Source organism: Cydia pomonella, chromosome 15 (genome assembly GCF_033807575.1).
Source record: "Cydia pomonella isolate Wapato2018A chromosome 15, ilCydPomo1, whole genome shotgun sequence".
Lineage (NCBI taxonomy): Eukaryota > Metazoa > Arthropoda > Insecta > Lepidoptera > Tortricidae > Cydia > Cydia pomonella.
This window is the reverse complement of record NC_084717.1, coordinates 16,812,392-16,827,611: the sequence shown is the minus strand read 5'-3', so window position 1 is coordinate 16,827,611 and position 15,220 is coordinate 16,812,392. Positions and strand designations below refer to the sequence as shown.

The window sequence follows — 15,220 nt, the reverse complement described above, 5'->3', positions numbered from 1 at the left end:
TCCTTGATTATACTATGTGCTAGTCTCGCTGCTAGACATGCACTCTCTAATTCTAATTTTGGAATACTTCTATGTTTAGTAGGTGAAATTCGGCATTTACTCGAAATAAATGCTAATTGCCACCGGTTATTGTTATCTAACCAGCGCCAGTACGCTACGGCGCATAAGGCTTGCGATGACGCGTCACACAACAAATGAAGTTGTAGGTTTGTATACATAGCCGGCCGGCGGCCTGCACTATCCGGTGCATTCGGTGCATCGTCTGTCTCACTCGCACGCGTGGCGGCTTGATAGTATCGGGGCAGGCGCACTGAACTTACCCGTTTCAATAGCTCGAGGAATTCGATCCATTTTTTAAATAATTCTTCCGGAATCATGTCGTCCCAAAGTAATCCTTGTGCCCATGTATCACGGATTATTATTTTTCCTCTTATTGTTATCGGTGATAGGAACCCATACACATCGAATATCGACATAACAACTCTCAGCATTTCTCGCTTTGTAGGTATCTTCTCTCCAGATATGATTGCCTCCGGTATGCGTTTGAAAGAGACATCAAAACCAAGTAAGTCCTCCTTTGGAAACCAAACTAATCCGAGCGTACGTTCGCCATTATCTTGTTGATCGATTTTGAACCTTATGGCCGTTGAACCTAAGTTCTCTTTTGGTAAACTGTTTATTAATGTTTCACTGTTGCTCGTCCAGTTACGAATGTTAAAACCGCCTTGTTTATGTATATACGCCACTTCTTGTACCACTTTTATTGCAGTTTCTTCGTCCTCAAAACTATCAATGTAATCATCTACATAATGTTGTTTACATATTGCAGATACGGCGGCCGGCATCGATGACTCATAGCGCACGGCGTTCTTGTTTTTTATGAACTGCGAAATAAATGGTGCACAATTTGCTCCAAATATTAAACATGTCATCTTATACGTTTTTATAGGGTCGTCAGGAGCAGCGGAGCCTTCAGACGTGTTTCTCCACAAGAAACGAAATGCATCTTGATCTTCAGGGATGATTTTCACTCTTAGGAACATATCTTGGATATCTCCAGTTATTCCGATTTTATTTTCGCGAAATCGAAGCATTATTCCATATAACGATACGAGCAGATCAGGTCCTTTATACAGGTAATCATTTAAACAAACGCCATTATTTTTGGATGCGCAATCGAATACGAGCCTTAATTTTTGTTTGTTAGGGTTGTCAACCCCGAAATGCGGCAGAAACCATGTTTTTGGCGTGAGCTTCGGGTTGCTGACCTCCATTGCGTAATCGTTATCGAACAGGTGATTTATTCTTTCAGTGTACCTTGATGCATAGCCAACATCCCGTTTCATTTTTCTTTCCACTCCCTTAAGTCTAGAAAGTGCATTACCATAGGATTCAGTCATGTTGCAATTAAGATCTTTCCATGGAAGCCCAACGTGCCACCTGCCTTCTAACAATCTAGCCGTTTGTTCCAATCGCTCCTGTGCGCGCAGGTCCTCGGAGTTCTGGCGTGGATTACATGAAACGCCCATGGATTCAATGGTAAAAGAGCGGCGTACTTCTTCGTGTATTTCTCGTAGTGCACGCTCATTTTGGTCCTGCAGGTCCTCAGTTATAAATAAGGTTGAATCTAGCCGCTGGCCCTTGTCGCGCGGTGCTGTGATACGGCCGTGAACACACCAGCCTAAGACAGTCTGAGTTATGTAAGATCCTTCGGACTTGCCCTTTATTATTTGCAGTGGCATCATAAGATGATAGTGATCCTGCCCTATTAACAGCTGAGGCTTCTCATAACGAGTGTTACATAATTGATTTTTAATTTCAACCTTAAGGTCATAATGCGTAAGGTTCACTTTAGATGCATTTTGCGAAGGCAAGTTTAAGTCTGTAACACTGCGAGCACGTAGCGTAAACATCTGTCCATCTTTGTTCGACACATCAAAGTCCACTACCTCACTTTCGCACTTAAGTTCGGTGTTACTCCATGCCCCACTAACGCACATTTTTTGTTTGGTACCATGCAATCCGGCGCGGGCGGCGAGGTCGGCGCTTATCAGTGATACCGTCGAGCAATTGTCCAATAATGCAGTGGCACTAATTATACCGTTAGGTCCGTGTATGTAAATAGGTACAGCTTGTAACAAAACTTTGCAGCTTGTCGAGTTTATGTTTGTAACAGTCTCAGATCGCGTTTCACTCACATCAGTGTCTGTTATTTCCGTAATATTCACACTAGATTGAAGATTTGAATTATTAGCGTGCGAAATGTAATGTAACAAGCGGTGATGGGATTGTCCACAGTTTTCCTTATCGCAACAGGGCGCAGGACAGGTTTCTTTGTTATGGCGCGACACTAAACATTTATAGCATAATCCATGACGTTTCACATAGGCCCACCTGTCTTTGCGAAGCGATTTTTTAAACATTTTACAGTCTGTTATGTCGTGTTTAGAGGTACGACAAAATTTACACTTATCGTCACTTAGTTCATTCTGCACTAGCACGGTTTGAGAGCGGTAACAATCACTTTGTTTACGTTTACTATCACTGTAAGTGTTCGCGAGGATTACAGCTGTTTTTGATATTTTGAGAGCTTCGTCATTTAAAAATTCCGACAGAATGACGAGCCGGGGTTTCTTGCCGTCGTTGATAAGCGGGTAGCTATAGTCGACCCATTTCGATATTAACACAGTTGGCAATTTTGACAGAATTACAGATATGATTTTCATCCCCCTTAGGTACTCATCATGACCAATAGCTGTTACTGCTGCAACGTAATTCTTAACCTTCACGGAGAAAGACACTATGTCCTTATGATATTCTTGAGACATCACCGGCAGTTTGTTGATGCTTTGTACAATTTTTGAAATAATAATATCGGGATTCCCAAACTGTAACTCTAGAGTGGACATCACTAGATCTGGCGCAGTAGCTCCAATTAACAGAGAAGTTACTGCTTCTTTAGCTGGTCCCTGAAGGCATTTTCGTAGCCTCCATAGGTTTTCTTTGTCGTTGAAATTGCACACTTCAGTTGATTCGTCATACGCCTGCTTGAATTGGAGCCACTCCATTGGGTCACCGGAAAAAGAGGGTAAATCTCGCGGCGTGCAGAGGCGGCTCAACATTCGAGCGTTAGGTCCATTCGTAGAGGAGACTGCGGCTATGTCTTTGAGTGCCGTTGCCAGTAGGTGAACTGTATCTTCGGTGCCGTCGCGCGCTGGTGCAGCCGGCGCGGGCGGCGGGTACAGCTTGTCCAATGTGTTTTCCGTTGGTGGCACAGGCTGCTCTTTCAGTTCCAGTTGACTGCGTTCTAACCATTTCTCCACTTCTTTGTTTGTGTGAATTTCACTAGCTTCCGATTGTGAACTGTATTCTTCTTCTTCTTCTTCATCCAATTGTGCTAGGTCCGCCGCTAGCTTTTTGTCGATTAATTCCATTTGTATACGCGCTTTTGCTTCTGCCGCTTCTAATTCTAGCAACTTCTTTCTGGCCACGACTGAAGAACGCGCAGAACCTGATGCTTTTGACTTTCGAGTAGATTTTATAGATTTCGATTTAGGAATTTCCTCCATTCTGCACTTTTCACTTGCACTACCCACATCTACAGTAATTGTTTTATCGAGTAGCTCCTTTTTCTTATCTATCGATTTTATTTTTGCAGGTTCGTCGTTTTGAGTCGCTTGGCAAACTGGTTTCTGCTTCTGCGTAGGTATTTCCTTTTCGGCCTTAAGCTCCTTTTGCTTTTCTTCTTGTTTCTTAACACTGCTCCGTGTGTTCATTTTTCGTATCGGAGTCCGGTACATTCAGAGTTCAGGATCCGGTTCGAAGGACCAGCGTGTAGGGGACGTGGTGAAATGATATGCAGTTTTAAAGTAACAAAACGTAAGGGTGTTTGGACAGCGAGAAGCATGTACCTTAGCGCGTGATTCTATACATCGACTGACTGCTGAGAGCCAATGACAAATCTCCGATTGTCCCCCTCCTCTCCCGCTCCCCTCGGTCGCCCTGAACCGGCACATTCCACTCAGACTTCCAGGCACCCACTTTTTAATAAAAAATATAAAATAAATTACAAAAGAAAATCGCGTCGCTTACAGGTTTTAAGAGTGATCCAGACGACGGCAGAGAATTCGTAGAAACATGTAAAGTAAAGGGGACGTCCTTTAATTACCTGAGGGGTTTTTGGGGATTTTTTGACAACGACAGCTCTCAAGCGGGGGAGGGCCCGCTGGTGAGATGCCGTGAGATTTGTCTCGATATCGGTATTTGCCAAAACCCCTGTCTTCCACGTGAGATTTAGTGAATTCGGCTTGATTCACAATAGACCCAGTTTTAAATATGTTTTAATAAGTGTTCAAATTCAAAACACAAAAGTTTTAAATGTTATATAATAAGGGCAGCTTCGAACAGGTTTTACCATATTCTCGTTTACAATCTCAAACATTTATTCGGCAAGGGTGTTTACACGGGTCACCAAAGACCAACAAGTAATTATTTCGTGCGATAAATTGGGTTAAGGGTAACTTCAAATAAAAATATGAAGTTTAAAATACTTTGCTTGTATATTTCAAATATGCCTGACGTTTACTGAGAGGACAGAGAAGGGAGGGTATTTGTATTTAAAAATAATTGCATTCCTATTAGCGCCATCTATATGTTAGTGTCGGCATGTGTTATAAATGCATACTAGGACGAGGACTTCAGTTATGCTTCAGTCATGCTAAGTTTCGCTACTCGCCCAGAGGTGGCGCTTTACTTAAAATACACGTTCATTAGAAATATCCTGTCAATTAACGAAAATCCGGCATGTAACCTAAGTTAACATACATGTATACATGTATTTACATATCGCGCATGTTCAATCGAGTGTTTACACTCGGGTGGAATATGGAATGAGTTTCTTTGTTCTTCTATCTATTCTGTGTTACTTAGTGTTTTACGATTACGATAAAAGTGCGAAAAATAGGAAATTCGAAACGAGTGGCGATAAATTAAAACACGACCGAAGGGAGTGTTTTAAATCAACACGAGTTGCGAATTACCTATTCGCACATGTATCGTACAACGTTTTACAGTACATATGGCCCTTTAAATGTTCGACATAGTAACGTAATATGCTCATTTTCGCACTAGTGCGGTAAAGTAGCAACATATGTACTGTAAAAAATATTAAAACAGAGTTCACGATTACTTTTTTAAGATCAGGTTGTTGGAGTTAGATTTGGTGGTAGATGACACCGAGGATAATGCAATAATATTCTTAACCAATACCTAATGTGTTTAATTCCAAAGCAGCTGTAGGGCTAAGATGGTTGGCCCTTTATCATTTGTCACCATGCCTGTCACGTTCTAACAAGTACGTAAGCGCGAAAGTAACGGACATAGTGAAAGGTGATAAAAATGGAACCATACCGCCATCCCTGGTGCTCGTGAACAGACCTACGGTGTTTACGTGTGTCAACCTAACTTCACTTTCTCTTCTTTTATTAAGTATCCAGAGTCCCCATTTCATTAGAGTGCGATCCAACTATTAGTTTGTCTAGTCAAACTTAAAAAAATAATTAAAAAACCGTACAACACTGCATTGTGCATATTTAGTATGTACATGAATCTAGTATATTTTATAAATGTATTTACCTACTTATCCTATAGGCACTTACATGGTTCGGTAGTTTAACGTGTTCGCTGACAGTATGTCTACAGACATACTTGTACGCTTAACGACGATGCTGAACTCTCTTACTGTTAGCTAAATTGTTAAGACTGGGTGGGTTGCACTAAACCGTCTGTCACCGTTAAAGCATTCGCTAATTTTATTCTATGAGAAGTTTCATACATCTCTGCTACTTGACGCTGATCAGTCTGTTAATTGTGGCTGGTGCAACTGGCCCTCAGTGCACATGTAGGCTATCTCATTGCAAGGATTGCAATCGTGTCATCAACTACTGACTTTAGACAAAGACGCATAGCACGAAAACTTTCGTAAGTTGACCCGCCCGTTTCTATTACTATCACACGCGCATATTGCTGTCCCACTTGCTCAGTGTCATTGACCGCCGGCGTCATGACAGCAATATTACGTGCGATAGAGATAAAAACAGGCGGGTCAATGTGCGAAATTCCTTGATCTAAGTGTCCTTTCTTTACTATACGCGTATCGTTACCTCCGTATATTATGGTCGTAGGTTTTAGGGCAATAGGCTACGAACGTAATTATGAAATGAAACAACAATATACATGAACAGATTTATTCGTTGACCTTCCATCAGGCAAACTTGATTGGTCCACCTTTATTGCTTCTAACTAGAGAGGTGATGCGCGGTGCGCCGGGGGGATCACTTGTGACATGTTGTAACTTGACGAGTTGTGACGAATCATGTAGGTGACGACTTGACGTCGTGGTATTCGTGACATCAAGTCGTCATTGGGCAGTGTTTAAGAATAGTTTGTGATTGTGATGTTTGTGAAATGAAATTGTGGAAACTTGATTGGCTATACATTATATTGTATTGTCTATATGGAGGATAGCTTATGCCACAAACTCGCTATTAACGCTAGGCAGTAGTCATATCCCAAAGGGAAAATTGCACAAAGGCAACAGGCTTTAAGAGTACAGAAAAAATTCCTGCCGAAGTTCTGCCGATGATATAGGTACTTATAGGTAGCTCGAAATTATTACGTTGTCTGGTTATTATGCCCAAATTAATTTCGATCAGGCAGAGTTTTTGGTAAGAAAAGATATGGCGTAGAAAAGCATACTTTTACAATGGCTTTATTCAAAGTGTGACAAAGCGATCAGAAATAAGATAATAAAAATAATTCCGACCCCGACAGACAGTTTACCTACTACTTTTTTTGCTAAGTATATAAAAATGGTCATTTTGTGATAACATAAGTTATATTTAATGAGTTTAATTACGTTAATGGCAATGACTTTTTCTAGATATGTTATAACTATTATTGCTCTGACGGTTAAGGCCAAAAGGCGACTGGTTAGGTCATTTTCCCAAAATCATTATTTCCTTGTAGCGTAATTTCCAGTCGCATTTTTTCCTATTCTTAATTTACACCAGACGTATTTATTCCTTTGCATGATTTTTCCATGCGTAGATTTTCCCATTAGACAATTTATCCACAATCACCCAAATTGCGTACAGTTAGCAATATCGACGGAGCCCCGCTTGCGCGGGACTCCTATTCTGTGCCGTTTGAAGATACCTAACGAACCTAACCTACCGTTAAATTTTCACCGTCCCAATCCCAACACTCCCAACACCGACAATTTTGCAAGGAATAAATACGTCTGTGTAAATTAAGAATAGTTAAATTGTCTAATGGGAAAATATGCGAATGGAAAAATCATGTTAGGAATAAATACGTCTGGTGTAAATTAAGAATAGGAAAAAATGCGACTGGAAATTACGCTACAAGGAAATAATGATTTTGGGAAAATGATCTAACCAATCCAAAAGGCTTAGGACTGCTAAAGAAAGTCTTATGGTACCTATTCAGTTTTCCTTTTGTACTCTAAGGTTCCTTTTTGTGCAGTAAACATTAATGATTGGAAGTCAAATGGCAATAATCAGAATGTATAATGACAAGCGATATTCATGACTTGATGACTTAAATATGTCATGTGTACCGGCCGCCTTCAAGAGCGGTGATTGTGACTATAGTGTGTGTAGTGCCATAAGTCATGACGTGCGTTGTAGTGACTGTTTTGTGTAGTGACTATCGTCGTAGTGACAAGTTTGGAGAGCGGTGGACCAGTGAAGTTGCCACGGCGCACCTACTTACCTTAACCTAACTATATACAAAATTAGTACCCGTTTAAATTAATTTAATATTATACTGAGACTATTTACAGGTAGGGTCGTTATTGCAACCCATTGGCGGTTTGATCCCGACCTGGGCACGACTATATATCAAGACTGAAACATATAGTTAGCTGTGTGCGCTATGCTGGCTCAATTTAGTCTTCGTCTTAAAACACAGGATACTGTGTCATGACTAGATGCCCTTTTAATGCACATATTTTTGTGTGTAATCAGTATCTGTGATTTACTGATTTGAAATATTAAGTAACAATGCTCAGATTTTTTGGTTATGCTATTCGCGAAATACATAAAGTTGCGTTTATATGTGATAAAGGTACTTAAGTATTTTTTTAAATCAAAAAATGATAAAAATGAGAAATGATCTAAAATCTCAATCCTTATAATTTTGCGTCTACGGATTTTACTCTATGACGATATCTGAGCGTTGTTAAACAATATAGTATAATGTACAAGGGCTTAGACGAGACATTGTACTTTGCTGTGTTAGACCCGATGTCACCTGTTTCTCGCCATTACTTTACCTAAAATGTTTCAAGTACTTTACAAATAACACTTAAACTAAAATGCTTAGAAATAAACAAATTTGCTTCCAGTACACAACTACCACCCGCTCGCACAGTATCATTGGCTGCCGTACGATAGAAATAATGGCGGGTCACTGTGCGAATTTATTTGTGCTTAGCGCCCTTATTTTACAAGTTTGTGTCCTTACATCATTTTATTTGTACTTTTTTATTTACCCCACAAGAGCATAGTCAGTTTTAAGTAGGTAATAATCATATTTTAGCAGTTTACACTTTCTTGTTACTTTCTTATTCTTTGGTGATTTCAATTATAAACTAGGTCATATAACTTTTCTTATAATGACTAGATTAGACATTTTCTCGCATATTGCAAGTACCGGCGAGCTTACAAGAGACATCTCCCTGTTTAAAAGTTTATCCGTTCGTACCCATAATGATAAACCTTACAGTCTTGAAAATAGTGCATTATAATTACATTATGTTAGGCCTATTACTATGTGCTATTCTACCGAGGCCTAAATAGGATTGGCCGGATCTCGGATAAGTCTTAAAAAAAAATACATATAAAAGTACAAGATTACAACATTTAAAAAGGGTTCACTAAAACTTGTGCACTATTCGTTTGTGCTGAAAAAATAATCGAATCTGAATCTCATGTCGCAGAGATAGAAAAAACAGACATTGAGCCTTCATTTTGCTTTTTCTATTATCTGCGTCCGAATATCTGAGTCTAACACAGCCACGGCACGAAACTGAGCAGAGCACAGTGTGGTGGGTCGGGCGCAGTGGTAATTACAAGACCCAGTGGGCCAGACCCACCCCAACGTCCCGGACGATCCAAGACAGCCGAAAAATTACTCTTAAAGACCGAGCAGCTCTACATACATAGCCAGGCGCTACATGCACTCTGATTGGCTGCTCGGGTGACACTTCGACACGCAGTCAAGTGCAAGATGCCCAACTGGCGAACTGAGACAAGTAGACGAAAGGTGTAAGGGCACATGTACTTTTAGCTTTCCCAAGTTGAGGGAATATTGACTAGAATTAGTTTAGTTTGTTTAATAGAGAAACAGAGGCCTCTATTTCTCTTTTTATTCAGAAAATAATCTCTAAGTGATTGTGGTCGGGGCTACACGCTGGATATGCAGTTCAGTTTGACTATTAATCTCCCTATTGGATGACTATTTGCTATAGTTTAGCTGTAAGTACTTGAATAATAGTAACCTTTATCTGAAACGAATTACTTTTCTACGACTGGGTTTCAGTTAAAAGTTACAAGATATGGAAAGATACTATATAGAAATCAAAATTCTATTTAAAAATCATTGGTCGATTCAGTAATTATGTCCTCAAAATAAACTAAGGTTTTATATAAAAATAATCAGGTCCCATGGTAAGCTCAATGACTGCAAACCAGCCATCTCGAAGACTATACTAGAACGGCCCCTACACTCGTTTCATAGGCGTCTACTATTAATGCAACGGGTTTAAATACAATACTCATTAACGCTGTCCTGTGCTAAGAATATCCTTTTTACTATATCTTATTATTGCCGTTTAGAATGGGGTTATGAAATAGGACTCGATAATTTACTAATTGCAAAAATTTATGACAAAAGCCGATTAAAACGCTGTCATAACTAGCAACTAGTGGATAGTAAACCCGCTACATTATGCTCAGTTGTATGTCCAATTGTACATCAGATTATCTTATCGTAAATTGTTCGTTGAATCAGTCTGGGTGCCACGAGCTTGTGGCATCTCACTGGCCTAAGTCATGTAATGGGTTGTTACAACTTTAAATATATTAGATGTCGAACCCGAGTTCGGAGCGGAAACCCAGTCAAAAATGATACGCTTGGATGTGTGCTCTGAAGAAAAATATGCGTCTCATTCATGTAACTTAAATTCAGGGATGCACCAGGCGACAAATGTCCCGCGATACGTGTCGCAAGTGACATCACATGTATTGGCGCGACGTTGCCGAACTTTCCTCGTCGTGTCTGGCAACACACGTGTCGCCAGTGTGTCATAAGTCGTGCGATGTCACCAGGTATGTCTTCGCCTGACATGTCGCCGACACGTGTCAGGGGACATTTTTCCTCTAGTGTATCCCTGGTTTAAAACACGACAATAGCAAGATAACAGTGTTAAAGAAGACGTATCATATTGACTAGTGTCTCGTAGTGGCCACCCATATACGAACTAGCAAGATTACAAATTAGCATGATAAAGATTCATCAACGTATAGATAAGTTTTGTATTTATCATATGAGAGCCACTTTATAAATTAACATAGGCCCTTGTTTGTCCATAGTAATATTGAAGACCATAATAACTGCGCTTCGCGAACTTCCGTTCCTCATCCCATATACATACATATTTAAACCATAAGTTGTCTTTATTTGGTCACACTAAACAGGTCAATCCATTATGGAATCTTAGATCAGAAGATTGAAAAAAGTCATCAATATTATCAGCTAGAAACTTTCACCATAAAGGATGACTCACGCTAGACCAGGCCGGGGCCGGGCTGGAGATCACGGCGCTTCGTTTTCTATGGAAAGCACAACGTGATCACCGATCAGCCGTCATAGAACATTTTCGACACGTCATTACGTGTCGGACGCTCCGGCCTGGCCCCGGCCCGGTGTAGCGTGAGTTATCCTTAAAGCTGCCAATATCAATCATTCATCCCTTCATTATCAATGACTGGTCATAGCTACAGGTCACAAAGAAATTTCAAGACTATATTGGTTTAGGGACGGATAACCTAACGATGGACTCAAAATCAAATGCTTTAACTGACAAGAAAGGCTGGCGCAACTAGGTCAAAAATAGATTCAAACCCAATATTGATTTTATGACCCCTATTGTTTCAAAAAAGAAAGGAGTCTTAGTACTCGTATTTCTTTGGGATTCATTAATTTAGCAGCGGCATGTGCCAAAATTATAGATGCCTTACACCCCCAAGTTCTCATCTAAAACAGGAAAAATACCTAAATCTGTACCTACTGACCCATTTAGAACTACGCTACGCGCAGCTGATTTTAACATCTCTCCCGCGCAGAAAAATATGGAGCATCACCTGTGTCCCATTCTCGAAACGCAAGGTTATTTCTCTGGCAAATTAAGAGATATTATAACCAGTTGAGCCAGCCTCGCTTTTCCTTCAAACGTAAGTCCTTATATTTGATTCCAGCGATAAAATACGCATCTATAGAATTACCATTTAACTGAGACAGATCGTGACATCTTGTGCGATTGAATACTATACAGTGAGGTTGAAGGTTATGCTCTGTGATTTGTTTTATGTAACCGAGCTACATCTACTAGGGATCATGGAAGTAGGTCACAGACCGTGTGGGTTAATTGGTAAATCTATAAATAAACTCGCTCACGAAATAATCCATTAAAGGTGTAATATATGCACAACCATGGAATCCTCCATGAATGAGTTATTCGAGATTCGTTCTAAATCATTTTCGTAGAGACATTTTCAAAAGAGTTAGCATTAGTTCCGATGACTTTTCCTGCTACAAAAACACACTAATGCCGGAGAACGCCATCAAAATCTACTGCCATTTTTCGTCCAAAATGTCTCCACGAAATTAATGCTGTCGAATCACTCGAATAAGTCTCGTGTAATTAACGCTTTAATATACAGCCTGAGTGGCGTGCATCCAATGGAACGATCGACGGGGCGGGCAACTTATTTTCAAGCGGAAAAGTGTAAGCACGTGCACTATGCCGCTCGCATACGTTTGCCAAACGTATGCGTTTGCAGTTTAACATGAACGCCGCGCGCTCCACTCGAAAGTCCACTCAGTACACAGATGTTATAGCTTCACTGCGGCGATGCGGCCGGCGAGCTAGTCAAATGTGCAAGCGTCTTATACAATGGTGAGTTGACGAAGCGCGGGTAGGAATCTCGGTGCATCAGCGTGTAGATCTGCAGCTGCGCTTCGTCGAACGTGTGCGGGGTGGGCTCCACCATGTTGCGGTTCACCACCTCGCGCACTCGAGAGTCCAGGGATACCTGGAATTTATAAGTATTGTTTTTAAGGAACACTCTGTCAACATAGATTGTCGAATGTACGGCGAAGAGGAAAAGACAGAAAACACCTAATGTGTGAATGCCACGCCCTCGCCAGACAAAGAATGAAGGACTTTGGAGCAGGCTATCTGGAACCACAGGAATTCAAAATGCTACCCATGAACTCAAAATGCTACCCATCAAGCATATGGAGATGGTCGAAAAAGCTCTTGAGTAGTTGACAGACCTTTCCTAAGGGATAAATACACAAAATATCCCTATGGGTCGAAGTGTATCCAAGCAAGCAAGGGCCCCCGAAAATCATAACATAAGATTGCTTTTAAGAAAATCATAAGAATGCTAGGAAAAAAACTAAAAATGAAACGGGGTAGATTAAGAAGGTCAACAGTTTATGTAGCGTCTACTTATTGAACGATAGGTCTGGCTTATTGGGTAGTAACCTGCGAAGCCGATGGTCCTGGGTTCGAATCCCGATAAGGGCATTTATTTGTTTGATGAATGCTCATATAGTTGTTCCAGAGTCATGGAAGTTTTCTATGTATTTAAGTATTTTTATATTATTATCTTTGTCTGAGTATCCACAACACAAGCCCTCTTTAGCTTATTACTACGGCAATTAGTCAATTTGTGTAAGAATGTCCTATAATATTTATATTTATTGCCTTTGCGGTCACATCCTTATTGGAATTTATCATTGTTCCATATACGGGGAAGAATAGAGGAGTAAAAAAAGTCTCTCTAGGTACCTGTAGCGGTGGCGGCATACTTTTTATTTATAAAATCAGTTCTTCATCCGTAAAAGGGGGACTCATTTAAGTGTGAACTCTCCTGCTTTTGTATCTGAACGGTTAGGGAAACGGGAGAGAAACTGACCTCTTTCGGTGAAAGTATGGAGATGTAGTCCTCGTATATGAAGCGAGCCTTCTCCTCTACAGCATCAGGGTCCGTCTCTCGCTTCAGCTCCTCGCACGCGAGCCAGAACATGATGTTCTCCTCCGAGTACTCGCCGCGCAGAAAGTCGCGGAACACCTTGCGCCCGGCTGGAATGCAAGAATTTTATAAATAAAAATAACAGTAGCAGAAAAACAGACAGAGCTACTTTTGTATTTGTATATTGTTAGCAGAGATCGACAATTATCCTGTCTTCATAAATGATCTGTTTTATTTCCTTTTTCACACAGAAACGCGACTTGGTACCTACAGGTTTTTACGCATTTGTCTAACCTATCCTACAGAAATATCGGCCCGATTTCCTAGATATTTCACTGGTTTGAAATGATACTTACAGAGTTAGTGTTATTTTATAACTGTGTACACAACTAAAACCCTCTACACACCACACATTCTGTACAATAGTGTGTACAGTGATGTTGACAAAGATATTATTAGAACCAACAGTTTATACAGAAGTTCCAAGAAACTCATTGGCACGAGCTATGATTTGAACGTCTGACTTCCCGTTTAAAAATCACTTGGACGTTAGTGATTTTGTAGTTGGGTTGGTAGTGACGAAAACTTATTAAAAACATAAACTTAAACTTAAACATCATCCTCCTCGCGTTGTCCCGGTTTTAACACAGCTCACGGGAACCCAAGAACTGGCGCAAGCACTAGTTTTAGCGTATACGACTCCCATTTGACCTTGCAACCCAAAGGAGAAACTAGGCCTTATTGGGATTAGTCCGGTTTCCTCACAATAATAACCAAAAATCTCATTAATTCAAGCCCACCACCCTGTTTGAACCCACCACCTCCAGATTGAAAGTCGGACGCTCTTACCGCTCGGCTAAGAGCGCTATTTTTAAGAATACTTTACCTAGTATCCATGTATGTATGTCACTTTATTGCACAAAAACAGGTTAACATAAAACAGACACAACAAAACAGACAAAAAGAATTATGTACAAAGGCGAACTTATCCCTAAAAGGGATATTACCTATTAACTGCACAAGTATTTATTTTAAATAACTAGAAGACTTGTAAACAAGGTTCATATTGTAGAAGTTATTAGAGTTACAAGCTACTGTAACTGAAGTTGCATAAAGGTTTTGGTTCTTCGATCTGAATACAAAATAAATTAATTAGCATTCTGTCGAACCAATCAGAAATGGGGGAGACTCCTGTATCCAGGCCCTATCTTTTCCATAGAATATTATGGTCTCCAATAATTCAGGTCGTGAAACAAAATCACATTTTTCTATAAAGCTTTTTAAGATTTCATGCATTAATTACATCACACGTTTAGGGGGAGAGAGGGGGTCAATAAAATGTGACATGTTGTGACGTTTTCTGTCCTAATCGGTTTTATGTTATAAAATTACTAATATTTCTTTTACCAAAAATATTTCGATTATATATTAATAATACCTGCTTCGATTTGCCGATTTCGTTGAAAACAAAATTGCCAAAAATGTGACGTCATACCAGGGGGAGTGGGGTTTTGCCAAATGTGACAAGGGTAAAAAACCTCGAAATTCGTGTTACGTAATTAATGGATGACCCCTACTAATAGCTGTTAGTCAATTACGTATGAAGACGGAATAAATATTTTTAATACCTATTTAATATGCCGACGATATGGTGCTGCTGCTGGTGGTGCTGCTGAGCCCCTCAATAAACGCATTAAAAGTCTTGCTGGGTATATGTGAGAGATACTCTGTGGCCCACGGGCTCAAATATAATGTCAAGAAGAGTGAGATCTTAGTCTTTAAGTCTGGTACTAAAACGTATTCTATACCACCTATTAACCTAGACGGTTCTCCTCTTCAGACAGTTACAAAATTTAAATATTTGGGCCATTGGG

The 15,220-nt window shown here is 40.2% G+C and overlaps 1 protein-coding gene and 1 long non-coding RNA gene across 3 annotated transcripts in view; one reads left to right on the top strand and one right to left on the bottom strand.

The window, feature by feature from the left end:
- The window catches only part of LOC133526022 (uncharacterized), a 577,119-nt gene that overhangs the window by 404,660 nt on the left and 157,239 nt on the right, over positions 1-15,220 (top strand). The gene's annotated exons all lie outside the window — the stretch shown is intronic.
- LOC133526017 (regulator of G-protein signaling 20) overlaps positions 6,232-15,220 on the bottom strand; it is a 42,581-nt gene continuing 33,592 nt past the window's right edge. For both annotated transcript variants that reach the window (XM_061862491.1, XM_061862490.1), the window contains 2 exons: positions 13,290-13,456; positions 6,232-12,398 (listed from right to left, as the gene is read on the bottom strand). In XM_061862491.1, coding sequence (XP_061718475.1) covers positions 12,207-12,398; positions 13,290-13,456 — 359 coding nt within the window. In that variant the 3' untranslated portion in view covers positions 6,232-12,206. The remainder of the gene's footprint in view (positions 12,399-13,289; positions 13,457-15,220) is intronic.